This window comes from Perognathus longimembris, chromosome 3 (genome assembly GCF_023159225.1).
Source record: "Perognathus longimembris pacificus isolate PPM17 chromosome 3, ASM2315922v1, whole genome shotgun sequence".
Lineage (NCBI taxonomy): Eukaryota > Metazoa > Chordata > Mammalia > Rodentia > Heteromyidae > Perognathus > Perognathus longimembris.
The window spans coordinates 67512465-67531640 of record NC_063163.1 but is presented as its reverse complement, the minus strand read 5'-3'; the positions used below and the strand labels follow the sequence as shown (position 1 = coordinate 67531640).

General features: G+C 57.2%; 1 protein-coding gene across 1 annotated transcript; it reads left to right on the top strand.

Annotated features, from left to right (window-relative positions):
- The first annotated feature begins 364 nt into the window (after window positions 1–364).
- Window positions 365–18361, top strand: Ankrd24 (ankyrin repeat domain 24). The gene is made up of 21 exons (XM_048341934.1): window positions 365–447; window positions 2263–2349; window positions 2463–2593; window positions 2670–2758; window positions 4495–4559; window positions 4865–4922; window positions 6371–6441; window positions 6628–6734; window positions 6882–7069; window positions 7609–7637; window positions 8014–8094; window positions 8215–8322; window positions 8917–8961; window positions 9061–9159; window positions 10723–10795; window positions 11011–11117; window positions 11203–12768; window positions 14087–14254; window positions 17306–17431; window positions 17764–17829; window positions 18085–18361. Exons 1-21 carry the CDS (start codon window positions 409–411, stop codon window positions 18160–18162), a joined length of 3381 nt encoding a protein of 1126 aa, XP_048197891.1. The 5' UTR covers window positions 365–408; the 3' UTR covers window positions 18163–18361.
- The last annotated feature ends 815 nt before the right edge of the window (window positions 18362–19176 follow it).

Here is a 19176-nt window from a genome sequence, read left to right as displayed (position 1 = left end):
CCACCCGCGGGGGTCTCACCCCACCTGCCCTCAGGGCAGGACGATGGGGGGTCGCACAGGGCAGCGTCCCGCCCACCTCCACGCAAGGGGCGGGGCTGGGATGCGGGGGCGGGGCTCCGCCGGGGAGGGCGTGGCAAGGACCGTGGGAGCGGCGCCGGAATGGGCGGAGTCGGGAGCGTGAGAAGGTGCTGGGTGGGTGGAGTCAGGAGTAAGGGAAGGTGCGGGGTGGGCGGGGCCAGGGGCCATGATAAGGTGCCTGGTGGGCGTGGCCAGGAGCGTGAGCGGGCGCGCTCGATAGGCGGGGCTGCATCTGGTGGGCGTGGCCTATGGCTCCGCCCCCGGGTCAGTGCCAAACACCCCGCGGCCTCACAGACACCGGCCGTCTGCCCGCCGGGCGTCCCAGGCGCCATGAAGCAGCTGTGTTTGTGCGCGGCCGCCTCCTTCGCGGTAGGGCGCGCGACGGGGAGCGGGGCCGTGGGAGGGGGGCGCGGGCCCGTACCATGCCCGGGACCCGCGAAGCCTCCACCCCCCACCCCACCCCCTGACCCGGAAAGATGCTCCCGAATGCCAGGGGACCGGTGGGCGCCGGCTTTGGGGGCAGCTGGGAAGTTTGGGGACACATGGGGGGGGGGACGCCGGGAAGAGTCAGTCAGGAGACTGTGGAGGCACTTTGGGGACCCGATGTGGGACAGCGAAGGAGGGGGTCCTGGCCTTGGAAGGAGGAGCCTGGTCTTTGGGGCCTTGGACTTGGGAGGGGGAGCCTGGCATCGGGAGTGGAGACTGGACTTGGGAGGGGGGCCTGGCCTTGGGTGGAGGGTACTGGCCTTGGGTGATGGGGTCTTGGCCTTGGGAAGGGGGACTGGCCTTGGAGGGGGGACTGGCCTCAGGAGGGGAGGCCTGGCCTTGGGTGGGGGGTTGGACTCGGGAGGGGGCCCCTGGCTTTGGGTGGGGGGGTTGGCCTTGGGGAGCTGGCATTGAGAGGGGGGCCTGGCCTTGGGAGGGGGGTCCTGGCCTTGGGAGGGGGCCTGGCCTTGGATGGGGGGCCTGGCCTTGGGAGGGGGACTGGCCTTGGGAGGGGGACTGGCCTTGGGAGGGGGGGACTGGCCTTGGGAGGGGGGCCTGGCCTTGGATGGGAGGGCCTGGCCTTGGGTTATGGGATCCTGGCCTTCGGAGGGGACAATGGCCTTGGGACAGGGACCTGGCCTTGGGTGCAGGGCATCTGGCCTTGGGTGATGGGGTCCTGGCCTTGGGATGGGGGACTGGCCTCGGGAGGGGGAGCTGGCCTCGGGAGGGGGGCCCTGGCCTTGGAGGGGGTGGCTTCTCTTGGGAGTGGGGAGCTGGCATTGGGAGGGGGTACTGGCCTTGGGAGGGGGACCCTGGCCTTGGGGGGGCTGTCCTCGGGAGTGGGGGCTGGCGTCAGGTGTGGGAGGCTGGCCTTGGGAGGGGGGGTCTTGACCTCAGGTGGAGGGGGCTGGCCTCAGGTGGGGGAGGCTGGCCTTGGGAGAGGTGTCTTGGCCTCAGGTGGGGGGGCTGGCCTTGGGGACCTGGCATTGGGAGGGGGCACTGGCCCTGTGGGAGAGCCAGGCCTTGGGGGGACCTGGCCTCAGGAAGGGGCCTGGCCTTGGGTAGGGGGGCCTGGCCTTGGGAGAGGGGCTGGGCTTGGGAGGGAGGGCTGGGCTTGGGTAGGGGGGCCTGGCCTTGGGAGGGGGGACTGGCCTTGTGGGGGGCTGGCCTTGGGAGGGTCTTCTGGGAGCATCTGACAAACTTTGGATGTTTGAGAAGGACAGGTTTGAGCAGAGGACTTGGGGTGGAAGATGCTGTGCACTCCGGGCCTTTGAGGGAGAGGTTCTTGGGAGTCCGGGCCTTTGGGGGAGAGGTTCTGGGCACTTCGGGCCTTTGGGGGAGGGGTTCTGGAGCACTTTGCAGGTGGTAGCCTCTGTGGACAGGCCTCGTGTACTTGGGGGGTAGGGTGGCATTGGAGGAGTAGCTTGGAAGGACATGTGGCAAGGGGGCGTTGGGGTCAGGGAAGGCTCTAGAAGGTGGCTTGGAAAAACCTGTGGGTGGGTTTGCTGGAGGGGGTGTCCCCCTAAGGGACCATGGGGACTTGGGGGGAACAGCATTTTTTTATAAAGAGGTACTGGTGCCAGTGGTGGGCTTGGGGTGGGCATTGGGCTTGGGGGCAGATTTGATGGGGGGTCACAAAATTGAAGACATTGTCTCAGGCTCCCCCCGCCCAGGACCGCCTTCCCCCGCCCCCCGCAGCTTCGGCTCAGCCCCACCGACCTCGGCTCCTGCCCACCCTGCGGCCCCTGCCCCATCCCGAAGCCCGCAGCCAGAGGCAGGCGCCAGGCAAGTGCCAGGGGTGGGCGGTGAGAGCCGGGAGTCCCCAGTGTGTGAAGCGGGGTAGCCAGGAGAGGGCAGGAGCCCACCCAGCCCCACACACCTCTGGGTGTGTCCTACAGGGCCAGGACTGGACCAAAAGTGACCAGCGGCTGCTGCAGGCAGTGGAGAACAGCGACCCTGCCCAGGTGGCTGCGCTAATTTCCCGCAAAGGCCTGGTGCCCACCAAGCTGGACCCCGAGGGCAAGTCTGCGTGAGTGCCCGCCACTAGGGGTGGAGTGGCTGGGCCAGGCGCCTGCTGTGGCTGACCGCTGACCTCTGACCTCCAGCTTCCACCTGGCAGCCATGAGGGGAGCGGCCAGCTGCCTGGAGGTGATGCTGACCCAGGGTGCTGATGTGATGAGCACCGACGGAGCAGGTACTACCTACCAACCAGCCCGAGGAGAAGGCAGAAGTGGATCCCGCGCCCAGCCCCCGGTTCAAGGCTCCAGTGTCCCCGAGTGTGAAGAAGGGAGTTCTCTCCACTGTCCTTAGATGCCGGGCACAGGGACGTGGCCCCCTGGTGCCTGAGGATGGAAACCACACCTAGCACTAAGCAAAGAGAGTCTGCTGCTTGTGGATGAGGAAAGGGACAAGACTCAGGATTCAAGGAAGCCTGTGAAAAAAATAAGGGAGTATCTGGAGACTCGGGGCGGGGGGGGGGTGCTCTGAGAGGCAGAGGACAAACCTGAGGCTCCCTCCTGCAGCATCCTGGTAATGGGTGGACTAACACATGAGGCATGTCTCAGGTTTCACTTCCAGTGCCACCATGTGGTCAGCAGGAGAATGCAGGAGCAGCTGGGCAGTGGGGAGAGTAGCTGGGCTGGGGGGTGAGTAGCTGGGCTGTGGGGTTGAGATCAGGAGACAACAGGTTGGGTGCAGTGGACATTGGAGAGAGCTGGGTCAGGTCTAGGCAGTATCGGCAGCTTTGTGAGTAGCTGGGGGGAAAAAAGAAGAGTCGTAGATGGGTGTTGGCAGATCATGCCTGTCATTCCAGCTACTCAGGAGGCTGAGATCTGAGGATTGTGGTCCAAAGCCAGCCCAGGCAGGAAAGTCTGTGAGACTTATTTCAAATTAATCACCAAAAATCTGGAAGGGGTGGTGTGGCTCAAGTGATAGAGCCCCAGCATTGAGTGGATAATGCCCAGGCCCCAAGTTCAATCCCATGACAACACAAAAAACAAAGACAAAAACAAAAATAAATAGCCAGGCTCGTGGCCCACACCTGTCGTGCTAGCGACTCAAACCATAATGCTCTGAGCATTATGGTTTGAAGCCAGTCGGGGCAGGAAAGTCTGTGAGACTCTTATCTCCAATGAACCACCAGGAAACTGCAAGTGGCGCTGTGGCTCAAGTGGAAGAGTGCTGGCCTTGAGTGAAAGAGCTCAGGGCCAATGCTAGGGCCCTGAGTTCAAGTCCCACATCTGACAGAAACAAAAATGAAAAGCAGAATCATGGTAGCTGAAATAATCGAGATGAGATGAATGGTGGATGGGAAGCTGGGGCTTCTGGTTCAGCTGGGCCTGGGTGCAGCCACATCTGATGCTCCAGGGCTACCGGTGAAGCAGGCAAGGCAGGAGGAGCAGCAGGGGTTGTAAAGTATCAATCGGACAGAGCTGGCTGGCCAGAGAGCACATTATGCAAGTGAGCATGTGCAGACACAGAGCCATGGCCCAAAGGGGGCCCAGCCAGCTTTTCAGGTGGAGTAAGTAGAATAGCTAGGGCCTGGGGAGTAGTTGGGATGGGCAGGGATGGGAGATGGGGGCTTGGGAAGTCTCTGGCTGGAGAGAGTAGCTTAGGGTTTTTTGTTTTGTTTTGTTTTGTTTTACCAGTCCTGGGGCTTGAACTCAGGGCCTGAGCACTGTCCCTGGCTTTCTTTTTGCTCAAGGCTAGCACTGTACCACTTGAGCCACAGCGCCACTTCTGGCTTTTTCTATATATGTGGTGCTGACGAATGGAACCCAGGGCCTCATGTATATGAGGCGAGCACTTTTACCATATTCCCAGCCAGTATCTTAGTTTTGAGAAGTAGCTGTGGCTAGTCACTGGGGTGTGGGGAGTAGCTGGAGGCACCTGAAGCAGCTGGCATTCCCATGCTGCTCCTCTTCCTTTCAGGTTACAATGCCCTCCACCTGGCTGCCAAGTACGGGCACCCGCAGTGTCTCAAGCAACTGCTGCAGGTCCAGTGTTCAATTCTCCCCTCTTACATCCTAGCTCTAGCTCACCTCACCCTGAACCCCAGTGGCTCCCAAGACCAGATTTCCCTGGCTCAGTTTCCCCCTGTCTGCCCAGCTACTCCCCAAGCACCAGCTTCTCCCCCAAACCCAGATACTCCCATTTTTGTTCATGGCTGTCCTGTCCTAGAAGCTGAGAGGCTATTGGGGGGCTGTGAGATGGATTGCCTAGCGGCACCTAAGGGCCTGGGTGGTCTAGGAACATCCAGGATGGGTGGCTTCACCTCATGTCACCTGCCTCCTCTTCCCAGGCCTCCAGTGTGGTGGACATGGAGGACAGCAGTGGGTGGACGGCCCTTCATCACGCAGGTGGGTGCAGCCTGGCTCTGCCTCGATGACCATGGCTGGAGAGTGCCAGATACTGGGCACAGCTTGAGCCCTGGCCACCCTTTGAACCAAGGACTGTTTCCTTCTTGACAGAATGCAGGTTTAAGTTGTGGTTTTTGTTTGTTTTGGTGGTTGTGGTGGGGCTTGAACTCAGGGCCTGGGTGCTGTCCTTGAGCTCCTTTGTGCAAGGCTGGTGCTTTACCACATTGAATCACAGCACCACGTCTGGTTTTCTGGTGGTTAATTGGAGATGAGAATCTCATGGACTTTCCTTCTTGGGCTGGCTTTGAACTGTTATCCTCCTATCTTGGCCTCTTGAGTAGCTAGGATTGCAGGCGTGAGCCACCAGCGCCCAGTGAGTTCAAATTCTTTCCAAGGAACCGCTGGAAAGCCAGAGGCTCAGCCTGATAGGACTGTACTCCTGTCAATCATATGGTATAGACTCTGCTTCCTAAGGAAGGGCAGGTCCTGGCTGGCCCAGGCAGGGCCCACAGGCTTTTCCTGGAGAAATAACAAAATTGGGTTCAGATTTCCTACGGTTGGCATTTGCTGCCACCTAGTGGTGTCAGCGCCTCTGGCCCAACACAGAGGCTCATTGTTGTTTAATTTTATTTCACTTAAGTTTTTCTTTCAGCCGTACTCTCACTCTGTAGTTTACACTGACTGGGCACTTGGGATCCTCCTGTCTCAGCCTTCCAAGTACTGGGATTACAGGCATGCACGACCACACACACCCCCGTCTCCCTCTTTCTTGGAACCTCATTTTAAAATATTTCTTATCCAGCAAATATTGCTCCCAGTGTTGCAGTTACGGCAGCGACTAAAATTCCTTACTCCCTCAAGTCCATATTGAATGGCAATAAGGTGTTCTTGTGATATCTGACTTTAACACGCTGGGATTTGAGCCAGCCTCCAGTGGCTCATGCCTGTACTCCTAGCAACTTTTTTTTTTTTTTTTTTGGCCAGTCCTGGGGCTTGGACTCAGGGCCTGAGCACTGTCCCTGGCTTCTTCCCGCTCAAGGCTAGCACACTGATACTTGAGCCACAGCGCCCCTTCTGGCCATTTTCTGTATATGTGGTGCTGGGGAATTGAACCCAGGGCCTCATGTATATGAGGCAAGCACTCTTGCCACTAGGCCATATCCTAGCAACCCTACTCCTAGCAATTTGAGGAGGCCGAGATCTGAGGATCACAGTTCAAAACCATCTCAGGCACAAAAGTCCATGTGACTCTGATCTCCAATTAACCACCAAAAAACTGAAAATGGAGCTGTGAGTCGGTGGTGGGGCACCAGCCTTGGGCAAAAGAGCAAAAGGACAATGCTAAGTCCTTGAGTTCAAACCCCAGGACCAGCACAGACACACAAAGCCTAGCTAGGGAGGAGGCTGGGCCCTCCCTCTACCTCTCTCTTCCCTCTTCTCCTTCCCAGCCGCTGGTGGCTGCCTTTCCTGCTCAGAGCTGCTCTGTTCATTCAAGGCGCATCTGAACCCCCGAGATCGGGTGAGCTTCTGCGACCTTTTTTTTTGGGGGGGGCGCAAAAATGGTCCTTCTTTTGCTATATGCTGTCACCGAGTGGCAGGGTCTTTGTATGACGTCTGAGAAGTTCTGGGGGTGAGAACCAGGGCTTCTCTCCCTCCCAAGGTCAATCTCTCATCCCACCTCTCCCCTCCTCCCCCTCCCTCCCAGTCGGGCGCAACCCCCCTCATCCTAGCAGCTCAGATGTGTCACACTGACCTGTGTCGCCTCCTCCTGCAACAGGGGGCTGCCCCAAATGACCAGGACCTGCATGGCAGGTAAGCACTGGCCCCTCTCTACACACCTGTGCTCTGTGACCTAGGGGAAGTGTCTTAACCTCTCTGAGTGAGAGAATGCCTTCTCCCACCGTGGTGTGGGGCCGTGGGCCTATCCTCACTCCCACTGTGGTTTCCTTCCTCCAACAGGACAGCCCTGATGCTGGCCTGTGAGGGGGCCAGCCCCGAAACGGTGGAGGTGCTGCTTCAGGGGGGAGCCCAGCCGGGCCTCACAGACGCCCTGGGCCAGGACGCAGCTCACTACAGCACCCTAGCGGGGGACAAACTCATTCTGCACCTTCTCCAGGAGGCAGCCCAGCGCCCCCCGCCACCCAGTGGTAATGCACACCCTTCTCCCTCCCCTCTCCCTGTAGTTTCTACACCTCCCCCAACCTTGTCCCCATTGTAGGGAGTGTCAAGGTATCCCAGCCTGTGGGTGTAGGAAGTTTCATAACGCTTTCAAGTGCCCCGAGCATTTTGACTGGCCTGAGACTCCAACCTGATCTTCCAGGCAACCTTTATTCTAAGAAGCGGCAGCCGTGCCAGCACCAGGGTCACCGCCCTGTCTCTTGGTCTCTGTCTCTCTCTGAGTTTCTAGACCCTTTCCTATCATTCTGCCAGCTCTTCCTGAGACTGGGGCCAGGCATGGCGACTTACTCCTGTAATCCCAGCCCTTGGGAGACATTGGCAGGGAGACATCTGCACAGGCCTGGTCGCTATAGCGAGACCCTGTCTCAACAATGCAGTGGAAATCCCTGGTTCTCGGGAAATAGGGAGCTCCTCCTCCCTCCCCAGGCGCCTTTCCCTGAGCTGGGGGAATGGGGGTCACACCAGCCCGATGTCTGACGCTGCCTCTCTCCCTCCCCCGCCCCCCAAGAGGATGACTCAGGCGAGGCGTCATCTCAGGTAGGGGCCCTTGAACCCCACTCCCCGTGTGTGCCCTTCGTGCATCCTCCAACCAGACATGAATGCCAAGGGGTTCAGGATCCAGTGGGGTATGCCGCCCCCGTGTGGCACCCGCAGGTATTGCGTCACTACGTAGCCTGGCTGGGAGCCGGGAAGCTAGGGCTCCCAATCCTGGCAGGGGAGACTGAGGCTGTCCAGGCTGTCTCGGGGCCTCCAAGCGGCGGGAGGTAGAGTGTGGCCTCCCTTGAGGGGGACCTGGCTAGGCAGTGCCCAGGAAGTCAGGGTACTGCTGGGGTGGTGATGGCCATGGGTTCTTTTAAGTAGGTGTGCTGCTCTGTCCGCCCCATGTCCACTTTCTCCTCTGCCCTACTCCTAGAACTCAGTGTCCAGCCAAGAAAAGCGGGGGGCTGCCAAGAAGCGGAAGGCACCCCAGCCTCCTGCCAGCATTCCTATGCCGGTGAGGGGTGCCCTGGCTGTGGGGGAGGAGGGAAAATGGTGGGGACCCCTGAAACCAGGACAGGGAACAGCCCAGGGGCACCACCTAACAGGGGTGGGCCCCCCACTGGGGAGGGGGCAGGATGACCGCGAAGCCTATGAGGAGATCGTGCGCCTGCGGCAAGAGAGAGGCCGCCTCCTGCAGAAGATCCGGGGCCTGGAGCAGCACAAGGAGCGCAGGAAACAGGAGGTGGGCAGGCAGCAGAGCCCCCGGCCTGGGTGGGGAGGGACACTGAGGTGAATGTCCTCTACTGCTCCCTCCTTCCTCCATGCTGGGCCAGCCCCTCCACATGCAAGCCAGGCTCAGCATAGGTGCCCTGTAAACCTTGAGTGAACCCCAGTCAATGAGTCACTTAATGATTTGGCTCAAAGCTGGCATTGGGTAAAACAGAAAAGCCAGTAGGCTCTGGGCGCTGGCGGCTCACACTTGTCATCCTAGCCACTCAGGAGGCTGAGATCTGAGGATCCTGGTTCAAAGCCAGCCAGGACAGGAAAGTCCATGAGATACTTAACCTCTGGTGAGCCACCAAAAAGCCAGAAACTGAGCTGTAGTTCAAGTGGTAGAGCTCTGGCCTTCAGTGAAAAAGTTCAGGGGCAGCAACTGGACTCTCCTGGGACTGGAACACACACACACACACACAACAACAACAACAACAACAACAACAAAACCAGCAGACTCCAGGGCTGGCATACAAAGGGTACCCAGCATTCATCTGTGGTTGGATCTGGAGTGGGGAGGACCCAAGTCGGGATCCAGCCCTGTCCCCTCCCTCCTTCCCTGCAGCCCCTGGAGGCAGAAGCCAGCTCCCTGCACAGCCTGGAGAGACAGGTAGGGGAGGAGGCAGGAGGGGGGCAGGACCCCCACCTGGTCTAGGAGGTGTCTCCTCCTAGAGGCAGCTGAGCCCCCGCCCTTTCCCTCCACCTCTAGGTTCAGGAGCTGCAGCAGCTGCTGGCAGAGAAGCAGGAGGAGAAGGAGAGTCTGGGAAGAGAGGTGGAAAGTTTGCAGAGCAGGCTGTCCCTGCTGGAGGTGGGCAGGCTGGGGGCGTGGTCTATCCAGGGAGGGGCGTGACCGAGCCAGGGAGGGCGGGGCAACTACCGAGCCGGTGGAATGGAGGGGCGGGGCCAGGTCAGTGTGGGGAACGAACCAGAGACGGGTGGGTGGAGCAAGTATTGGGTGAATGCAGGGACTTGGCCAGAACCAGGGTTGAAGCAGGGGTTCACCAGTGGTTAAAGGGCCTGGTCATTCAGGGGGGCAGCACGGCCCAGGGGCGGAGTCATCCAGAGATGGGCGTGGTCAAGAGCCCGGTCAACCCACAAGTCCATGTGTGTACAACATGCAAACACAACTGCACTTGCACGCTCACAACACACTCACAAACATTCACGGCACAACTAGGTACAGATGGCAGGTTAGCACACACACTGATAATCCTGCGCCGTCTCAAGACCACATGCACAGGGAGTCACACCACTCCTGTGCACAGTCACTCACATGCAACTGTGTAGCCATACACCCCACCAGGACCCCCGTATCAATAGGGGAATACACCCTGCATGCATGCGTGCCAAGGTGAGGCCTGCACACACACACACACACATTATTACTATTATTGTTATTATTATTATTTTATTTTGTTGTTCATGGGGCTTGAACTCTGGGCCTGGGCACTGTTCCTGAGCTCTTCAGCACAAGGCTAGTGCTCTAATACTCAAACCACAGCGCCACTTCCAGTTTTCTGGTGGTTGATTGGAGATAAGAGTCTCACAGACTTTCCTGCCCTGGCTGGCTCTGAACCACAATCCTTAGATCTCAGCCTCCTGAGTAGCTAGGATTACAGGTGTGAGCCACCAGCACCTAGCTTGCACATTATTACTATCTGTTCACAGACATCAACATATAAGCAATTTGTACAGCTCAGTGGTGGCTAAACACACTAAAGAACCCTGTTAAAAATGGGCACACGGGGCTGGGAATGTGGCTTGGTAGTAGAGTGCTTGCCTAGCATGCATGAAGCCCCGGGTTCAAGTCCTCAGCACCACAAAAACAGGAAAAGCTGGAAGAGGCACTGTGGCTCAAGAGGTAGAGTGCTAGCCTTGAGCAAAAAGAAGCCAGAGACAGTGCCCAGGCCCTGAGTTCAAGCCCCAAGACTGGCAACAAAAAAAGAAAAAGAAAAAAGAAAGATCCACACCAGGCAGAGCACAGTGGCTCACACCTGTGATCCCAGCACCCAGGAGGAGAGGCAGGAGGTTGAGTTTGGATTGTAGAACAAGACCTGATCTTCACAAGACATGGCAACTTGACAGGAATTCGTGTTATTTTGGGGAGCCCATAGAGCCAAGTGAGGTTCAGCTCATTTGTAAGCACTGGCCAGCAACACAAAAATAGCCAGGGGGACAGAGTATGGGCCCCATAAATAGAAACCCAGCCAGTGGCTTGCTTGGCATGCCTGTGTGTGTGTGTGTGTGTGTGTGTGTGTGTGTATGCACGTGCTGTAGGTGCGTGGGTACCCTAGTTCTTTCCAGAGTCGTGGGGGTGATGGAGTGGCAGGGAGCAGGACCCCCAGCTGGACTCTTGTCTCCTGCCCCTCAGAATGAGCGAGAGAACACCAGCTATGATGTGTCTACCCTGCAGGACGAAGAGGGGGACCTGCCGGATGCACCTGGTGAGCCTTCCCCAGCCCTCACTCAGAAGCCCCTGACCACTTTGTCCTCCCCCCCGCTCTGCCCCCAGAATGGAAGCTCTCACCTCGGTGTGAATGGACTAGGGTGCTGGGAGAGGGGTGCATAAACCATTTGTCCCCCCTTTCCGAGCCAGTCCTGGGGAATCCCCATGCCTCTGGCCTGAAGCTCTAGCCTGACTGTGACCCCCACCCACCAGGGGCCGAGGCGCTGCTGAGCCCGTCGGCTCGGGACCTCCTGGCCTCGCTGCAAGAGCAGGTTGCTGAGCTCACCAGGCAGAACCAGGAGCTTGTGGAGAAGGTGCAGGTGGGTCAGCTGCGGACCCGGGTGGCAGAGGTGGCATTGAGGCTCCCCCCACCCCGCCCCACCTGGTCACCCGCTTTGCCCCCAGATCCTGGAGGATTTCGAGAAGGAGGATCTGCAGGGGGAGACGAACAGCGCCCCCGAGGTGGTCCCACTGCTGCTCTACGACTCCCTCCGTGCCGAGCTCGACCAGCTCCGAAGGCAGCACGCCGAGGCCCTGTGGAGGCTGGAGCAGCAGGAGGCTCCGAAGAACCCTGGAAAGGAGGAGGCTGCCCAGCAGGAGGATGGGGATGGAGGAGCCAAGACCCCTCAAAACAGACCTTCCAGGGCAGGGCTAAATGGCACTGCGACTCCAGAGAACAAAGTTAACGGAGCTGACACTGCAGATGAGGAGACTAAAGGAGTTAAAACCACAGAAACCGCGACATTGGAAACAGCATCCACGAATCCCGAGGCCACTGAAGCCAAACACGCAGACACAGAGGTCACAGGAACAGAAGGGGGCGGGGATGGGGCCCTGGAAACAAAAGCCACAAAGGCTGAAATCCTAGAGGGTAAGCCGACAGGAACAGAGAACACTGGCAGGAAGGCCACGGAAGCAGAGGCCACCAACCCCAAAGAAAATCATCTAGCAGCACAGGCCAATGGGCTAGGCGATGTGGAAGCTGAGGACCCGAGCACGCACACCACAAACAGGGAGGCCATGGGACCAGAGGCCACGGGGTCAGAGGCCACGGGTGTGCGGGCCACTGCCCCAGTGGTCCCTGCGGGCCCTGTTCTGCACCCTGGTGCCGCCGAGGCATCTGAGAAGCTGCAGGCTGAGCTGGAGAGCAGGATCCGAGGCTTGGAAGAGGTGCTCCGGCAGCGAGAGCAGGAGGCAGCCGCCGAGCTGGAGGCAGCCCGGGGCAAATGCGAGGCCGCAGAGGCGGAGGCCGGCCGGCTGCGGGAGCGGGTCCGCGAGGCCGAGGACAGTGGGAGCCGTGGGGGCAGCGGTGGTGACACGGGCCAGCTGCGGGCAGCCCTGGAGCAGGCCCGCGAGGACCTGCGTGGACGTGACTCCCGCCTGCGGGAGCTGGAGGCAGCCGTGGCCCAGCTAGACGAGGCCCAGGCCAGCCGGCTGCTGGCCGAGGAGGAGGCCAGGGGGCTGCGGGCAGAGCTGGCCCGCAGGGAGGAGATGCGGCTGGAGCAGAGCCGCGAGCTGGAGGTGCTCCGGGAACAGCTGGCCGCGGCCAGGGCTGCGGGGGAGCAGCAGCGGGCCGTGGCTGCCGAGCTGGGTGAAGCCAAGGCCGAGGCTGAGGCCCGGGCCGCCGAGCTGGCCGCGGCCTTCGAGGAGGCCCGGCGCGCGCTGGCTGAGCTGCGGGAGGCGTCGGAGGCCCTGCGCCAGGCCTCGGTGCCGGCGGCCGAGCACCACCGGCTGCAGGAGGAGGCGCTGGAGCTGCGGGGCCGAGCAGCCAGCCTGGAGCAGGAGGTGGTGGCCACGGGCAAGGAGGCCGCCCGGCTGCGGACGGAGCTGGAGCGGGAGCGCACGGGTAGCGTGGCGCGCTCGGAGCACGAGCGCGCGGTGGGCGCCCTGCAGGCCGACGTGGCCCGGCTGCAGGGGCAGCTGGAGGACCTGGGGCGCCGGCACGAGAAGACGAGCGCCGAGGTCTTCCAGGTGAGCGGGCCGAGGTCTCCCAGGTGAGGGGGCCCTAGTCTCCCAGGTGAGCGGCCCGTCCTTGTGCCCAACCTTGCGGGCCACCCAGGGGGCTGGGGGACGGCCTGGGGCCGTTTTGTATGTGCCCATCCTGGGGCTTGAACGCAGGGCTTGGGTGCTGTCCTTAAACTTTTTCATTCAAAGCTAACGCTCTACCACTTGAGTTACTGCTCCAGTTCCAGCTTTTTGCTGGTTCACTGGAGATAAATGTCCCATGGACTTTCCTGCCCAGGCTGGATTCAAACTGTGATCCCCAGCTCTCAGCCAGCTGAGTAGCTGGGATGACAGGCCTGAGACATGGGCACCTGGGTTCATTAGTATGCAGAAATACCAATACACACCGCAAACATGGGCTCAGATATTCATTCTCCTCTCCCTTGCAAAACCATTTTGTTGAGTTGATCTTGATCTTTCTATAGAAATGTAGCCGTCATATTTTGAATGTTCATCAGCTTTTCATCTAGTATTTCTTTTACTTTTTGCCGTTGTTGATTGTGGGGCTTGAACTCAGGGCCTGAGCACTGCCCCTGAGCCTCTTTGTGCTCAAGGCTACGACTCTACCACTTTGAGCCACAGCCTTACTTCCAGTTTTTGAGTAGTGAATTGGAGACAAGAGTCACATGGGGGATTTCCCTGTCCTGGATGGCTTCAAACTGCAATCCTCAGATCTCAGACTACTGGGTAACAAGGATTACAGGTGTGAGCCACTGACACCTGGAAACTTTTTTTTAACATAAGAAATCTACAGAGAATACAGGTGTTTAGATAAGAGTGCCTGCCTATCAAGCCTGAGGCCCTGAGTTCAAAAGCCCACGTATTGCCAAAAGTGAGAGAAAGAAAAAAGGAAAGAAAAGAAAGAAAGACAGACAGACAGACAGACATCTACAACCTTTCACATTCCTGGCAGAAATAAGGACATTGGTGGCAATAGAAAAATAGTAACAAGATCAATATTACTAACTAAAACAGAGCCCTTACTGTGTGTACCAATCACTGTCCTCAGCACATTCTTTGTATCTGCTTAGCATATAGCAAATGGCAGGTTTTCTTATCATCCTCATTTTCTGTGTGAGGAGATGGGCACAGAAGGGTTAAGTCACTTGTCCCAAGATACACAGTAAGCTATCCAGTAATGCCCAAAAGAGTCTATAACAGTGAGCACTTCCATGGGAGCGAATCTCTCCAGATGTACATGGGTTGACGGTTCTCAGGCCACAGTGGAAGTTTGGAAAGCAGCCCCAAACATCCGGGGGTACACACTGGTCATCTTGGGCTGCAGGTACAGCGAGAGGCGCTGTTCATGAAGAGTGAGCGGCATGCGGCCGAGGCCCAGCTGGCCACAGCCGAGCAGCAGCTGCGGGGGCTTCGCACCGAGGCTGAAAGGGCACGGCAGGCCCAGAGCCGAGCCCAGGAGGCCCTGGACAAGGCCAAGGAAAAGGACAAAAAGGTGGGTGCCCCTCTCCTGCACTGTTGGGAGAGAATCTAGATGGGTCTTGAAAACTAGCCCCTGTCCCTGACAGAAAAATAAGACAGCAGAGGAGGGAGGCTCTCAGCTCTAGCCTTTCACAGCTGGTGCTGTTCTGGTAGAGCCACAGGAGTGTACATTGAGCGCTCACTACATGCCAGACCCAGCACCTGTATGTTCATGCAGGGGGAAACATCTGGCCCACAAATGATATCACAATAAGAGGAAACTAGGGGTGGGAATATGGCCTAGTGGTGGAGTGCTCATCTCATATACATGAAGCCCTGGGTTTGATTCCTCAGCACTACATATATAGAAAAAGCCACAAGTGGTGCTGTGGCTCAAGTGGCAGACTTTGAGCCTTGAACAAAAAGAAGCCAGGGACAGTGCTCAGGCCCTGAGTCCAAGCCCCAGGACTGGCAAAAAAAAAAAAAAAAAAAAAAAAAAGAAAAGAAAAAGGCCAGAAGTGGTGCTGTGGCTCAAATGGTAGAGTGCTAGCCTTAAACAAAAAGTAGCCAGGGACAGCCCAGGCCCTGAATTCACTGGCAAAAAAAAAAAAAGAAAAAGAAAAAAGAAACTTCTAGTTACTGGGCTGGATCTTTCACATTATTGCTTTTCTCTTCTCACAATCCTCAACATCAGAAAGTTCCTTTGTTCCTTCATTCCTTCCTTCCTCCATCTATCTATCTATCTATTTACATACTTATTTATTTTTGTCGGTTGTAGTGTTTGAACTCAGGGCCTGGGTGCTGTCCTTGAGCTTTTACACTCAAGGCTAGTGCTCTACCACTTTGAGCCACAGCTCCATTTCCTGTTTTCTGGTGGTTCATTGGAGATAGTCTCACCTGCTTTCCTGCTTCGGGCTGGCTTTGAACTGTGGTCTTCATATCTCAGCCTTCTGAGCCACTGGTGCCCAGCTTGGTGCTCTTTCCTTTACTTTTTGTGAAGATGCTAGGAATGAAACTCAGGGTCACATGCTTGTCAGACATGGGCTGTAGCACCCAAGCCACGCCCCCTCCACACAAGCCGCGCCTCCATTAATTAGCCACGCCCACAGGGTGACCTGGCCCTGCAGGGGGCTCAGCAGCAGTGCTGGCCTGCACCTGCCCTATGCCAGGGCCTCGCCGGTCACAACAGCCATACATGTCCCTGTGTTGGCCTGATGGAGCCTGTGGTCTTCCGTCATAATAAGGTCATTTATGGATCACCTGCGATGTACACTGAATCTCTGTATAAAAGCAAAGCTAGGTTCTGCCCACATGGGCCAGGAGCAAGGGGTAAGTCGGGGATTCCAACCCAGGGCTGTTGGACCTGAGCCCAAACAGTCCCCAGGGACTGCGCTGTGCTTACAGCTGTTTCCCATGTGGACCAGCAAGGAAAGCGTGTGTGTGTGTGTGTGTGTGTGTGTGTGTGTGTGTGTGTGCATGTACATGGGTCCACCAGTACCTGGGTTTGAACTCAGAGATTCCCACTGGCTCAGCTCTTTTTTTCCTCACCACTGGCACTCTGCCACTTGAACCACGCCTCCAGTTCTAGCTTTTTGCTGGTTAATTGGAGTGGAGTATCAAAAGAATTTTATGTCAGCTGGCTTTCAGCTTCCATCCTCTAGATCGGAGCTTTCGGTGTAGCTAGGATTATAGAGGTGAGCCTTCGGCACCTGTTTTGATTTTAGTTTACTTGTTTTTATGCCAGAGCTGGAGCTTGAATTCAAACACTCATGTTCTTGTTTGATTTTTCTCTTTCACCAGCTCGAGGCTGGCATTCTTCTATTAGAGCCACACCTATTCTTCCTGTTCTTTCTTTCTTTTCTTTCATTTTTCTTCCTTCCTTCCTGTCTTCCTTCCTTCCTTTCTTCCTCTCTCTCTTTTTCTCTCTCTCTCTCTCTTTCTCTCTGCCCCTCCCTTCCTTTTTTCCTCCCTTTCTTATTTAAAAAGCAGTGCTGGGGTTTGAACTCAGGGATTTGAGACTATATTCCTTGAGCCACATTCCCAAGCCCTTAGGCTCTTTTTCTAGAAGGACCCCTCCCCCCAAAAAAAGTCAAAATATTTACTGCCTGGGCTGGGAATGTGGCCTAATGGTAGAGCACTTTCCTAGCATGCATGAAGCCCTGGGCTCAATTCCTCAGCCTCACATATACAAAAAATGCCAGAAGTGGAGCTGTGGCTGAAGTGGCAGAGTGCTAGCCTTGAGCAAAAAGAATCCAGGAACAGTGCTCGGGCCCTGAGTTCAAGCCCCAGGACTGACAAAGCTTTACAGGGCAGACAACTTCTGTCCTAGCCGCTCCAGACATAAGACAACTAACCACAAGCAAACAGGCAGGGCCTGGTGCTAATAAAACTTTATTTATAAACCCCAAGATATGAATTTGCTCTGGGTGCTGGTGTCCCACACCTGTAATCCTAGCTTCTCAAGAGTCTGAGATCTGATCACGGTTCAAAACCAGCCTGGGCAGGAAATTATGTAAGACCCTTATCATCAATTAACCATCAGTAAACTGGAAGTGGTGCTGTGGCTCGGAGTGGTAGAGCGCTAGCCTTGAGCTGAAGAGCTCAGGGACAGCGTCCAGGACTTCAAGCCCCCCAGCCTATCCCTCCCACCACCAAAAAAGATATGAATTGGCAGACTCTTCATATTTCTGCACCCACGAGCTGGGGTTTGTACCCTTTCCCCAGGAGGTTTGCACTTTCCCTACCTACTTTTATTTATTAATTTTGTTTTTTTGTCAGTCATGGCTCTTGAACTCCTAGGCATTGTCCCTGAGCTCTTGAGCTCAAGGCTAGCACTCAACCACTTTTGAGCCACAGCACCACTTGCAGTTTTCCAGTGGTTCATTGGAGATAGAGTCTCATGGACTTTTCTGCTCTGGCTGGCTTCAAACTGTGATCCTCACATCTCAGCCTCCTGAGTAGCTAGGATTACAGGCCTGAGCCACCAGCGCCTGGCTCCCTACCCACTTTTGCTCAGCTACCTCTCCTTGGAGACCCCCAAACTGTGGCTCTGGGAGAGGGGGTACTAACAGACCCCTTCTTCCAGATCACAGAATTATCCAAAGAAGTCTTCAACCTAAAGGAGGCGCTCAGAGAGCAGCCTGCAGCCCCGGCCAGCCCGGAGGTGGAGGCCCTGCGTGGTCAGGTCAGAGCTCTACAGCGGGAACTGCAGGTGAGTGCTCAGCGTCAGGAGAGAGACAGGGCGGGCGGCATGGCAGGGGCCATGCCAAGCGCGGGCAGGAATATTTCTATGCAGAGGCTGGGCGCCAGTAGCTCACATCTGTGATCCCAGCTACTCAGGAGGCTGAGTCTGAGGATCACAGTTTGAAGCCCACTTGTTCAGGAAATATCTCCAATGAACCAGCAAAAAGCCAGGCCCCGAATTTGAGCCCTAGAACTCACCCCCACACACACTTGTGTGCAAGTAGGAAGTGATAGTAGGCCCGTGTCTTGTGGGGTGGCAAGGGTGTGTCTTTTCTGAGTGCCCCTCCCCGGTGCCTGCAGGAGGCTGCCAGGGAGCACGGTGCCGTGGTGGCTTTGTACAGAACACATCTCCTGTATGCCATTCAGGTGAGCCCCCACTGTGTGCTGACTCGATGCCAGGTGACCCCCAGGCCTGGACATGCCTGACACCCTCTGGGCCTCAGGGTCCCCTTTTGTACAGTGGGAGGGTGGGCAGAGAGAGGAGTGGGGCTTGTAGGAGTATCTCTGTCATTGATTTGCTTGGTCTGGGGAGAGCAGTGGACCAAGCCAGGCAAGCTCCTTCTCTCTCTCCTTCTCTCTCTTTCTCTTCTCTCTCTCTTTCTGCCCCTCCTTGTACCCCAGGGCCAGATGGACGAGGATGTGCAACGGATTCTCAGCCAGATCTTACAGATGCAGAGGCTGCAGACCCAGGGCCGCTGAGGCATGATGCAGTCCCCCACTCCCTCAGAGCTGTGGCCCCTTCCAGGCCTGTGGGGACACAGGCTTGTCGGAGCCCCCACCCCCATGGGCCAGCCAGCATGGGGCCCTTCCTGTGTCCTGCCCGCTCTGGTTCCATCACCCGGCTAGTCCCTGCCCAGGGGGCCCCTCCCACCACGTGGCATCCCAACCACATCCTGTCCCGAGCAGTTGGAGAAATAAAAACACCATGCGCAGGACCCACGCACGCGTATGGCCTCCTTGCTGGGGACAGGGCAGGGGCAGGACGGGGCGGGCCGCAGCAGGGCCACCTTCTCCCTGCTTCCCTCCCCAGCACCACTGGGCTTAATGCAGCATTTTCAAGGTGTCAGAGGAGTTGGGAAGGTGGCTCAGGGGTAGAGAGCTTGCCTAGCATGCACAAAGCCCTGGGTTCCATTCTTCAGTATCATACAAACAGAAAAGGCCAGAAGTGGCGCTGTGGCTCAAGTGCTAGAGTGCTAGCCTTGAGCACAGAGAGGCTCAGGGACAGTGCTCAGGCCCTAAGTTCAAGCCCCAGGACTGGCAAAAAAAAAAAAAAAAAAAAAAAAGACATCAGAGTAAGTGGGGAAAAAAGCCCACAATAGCAATAGCGGGCTTGGGGTGGGTAGGGAGGAGTCAGTGATGAACCCTCCCACCCCTGCCCTCCTTCCCTTTCCCTTTCCTCCCCTCCTTTCCTTCCTCAGTGGCTCTCTCTGTGTCTGTCTCTCTGTCTCTCTGTCTCTGTCTCTGTCTGTCTCTCTGTCTCTGTCTCTCTGTCTCTTTGTCTCTCTCTGTCTCTCTCTCTCTCTCTCTCTCTCTCTCTCTCCTCTCTCTCTCTCTCTCTCTCTCTCTCTCTCTCTCTCTCTCTCTCTGTCTCTCTCTCCCTCCCTCCCCAGTCCTGGGACTTGAGCTCAGGGCCTGAGCACTGTCCCTGGCTTCTTTTTGCTCAAGGCTAGCACTCTGCCGCTTGAGCCATAGTGCTACTTCTGGCTTTTTCTA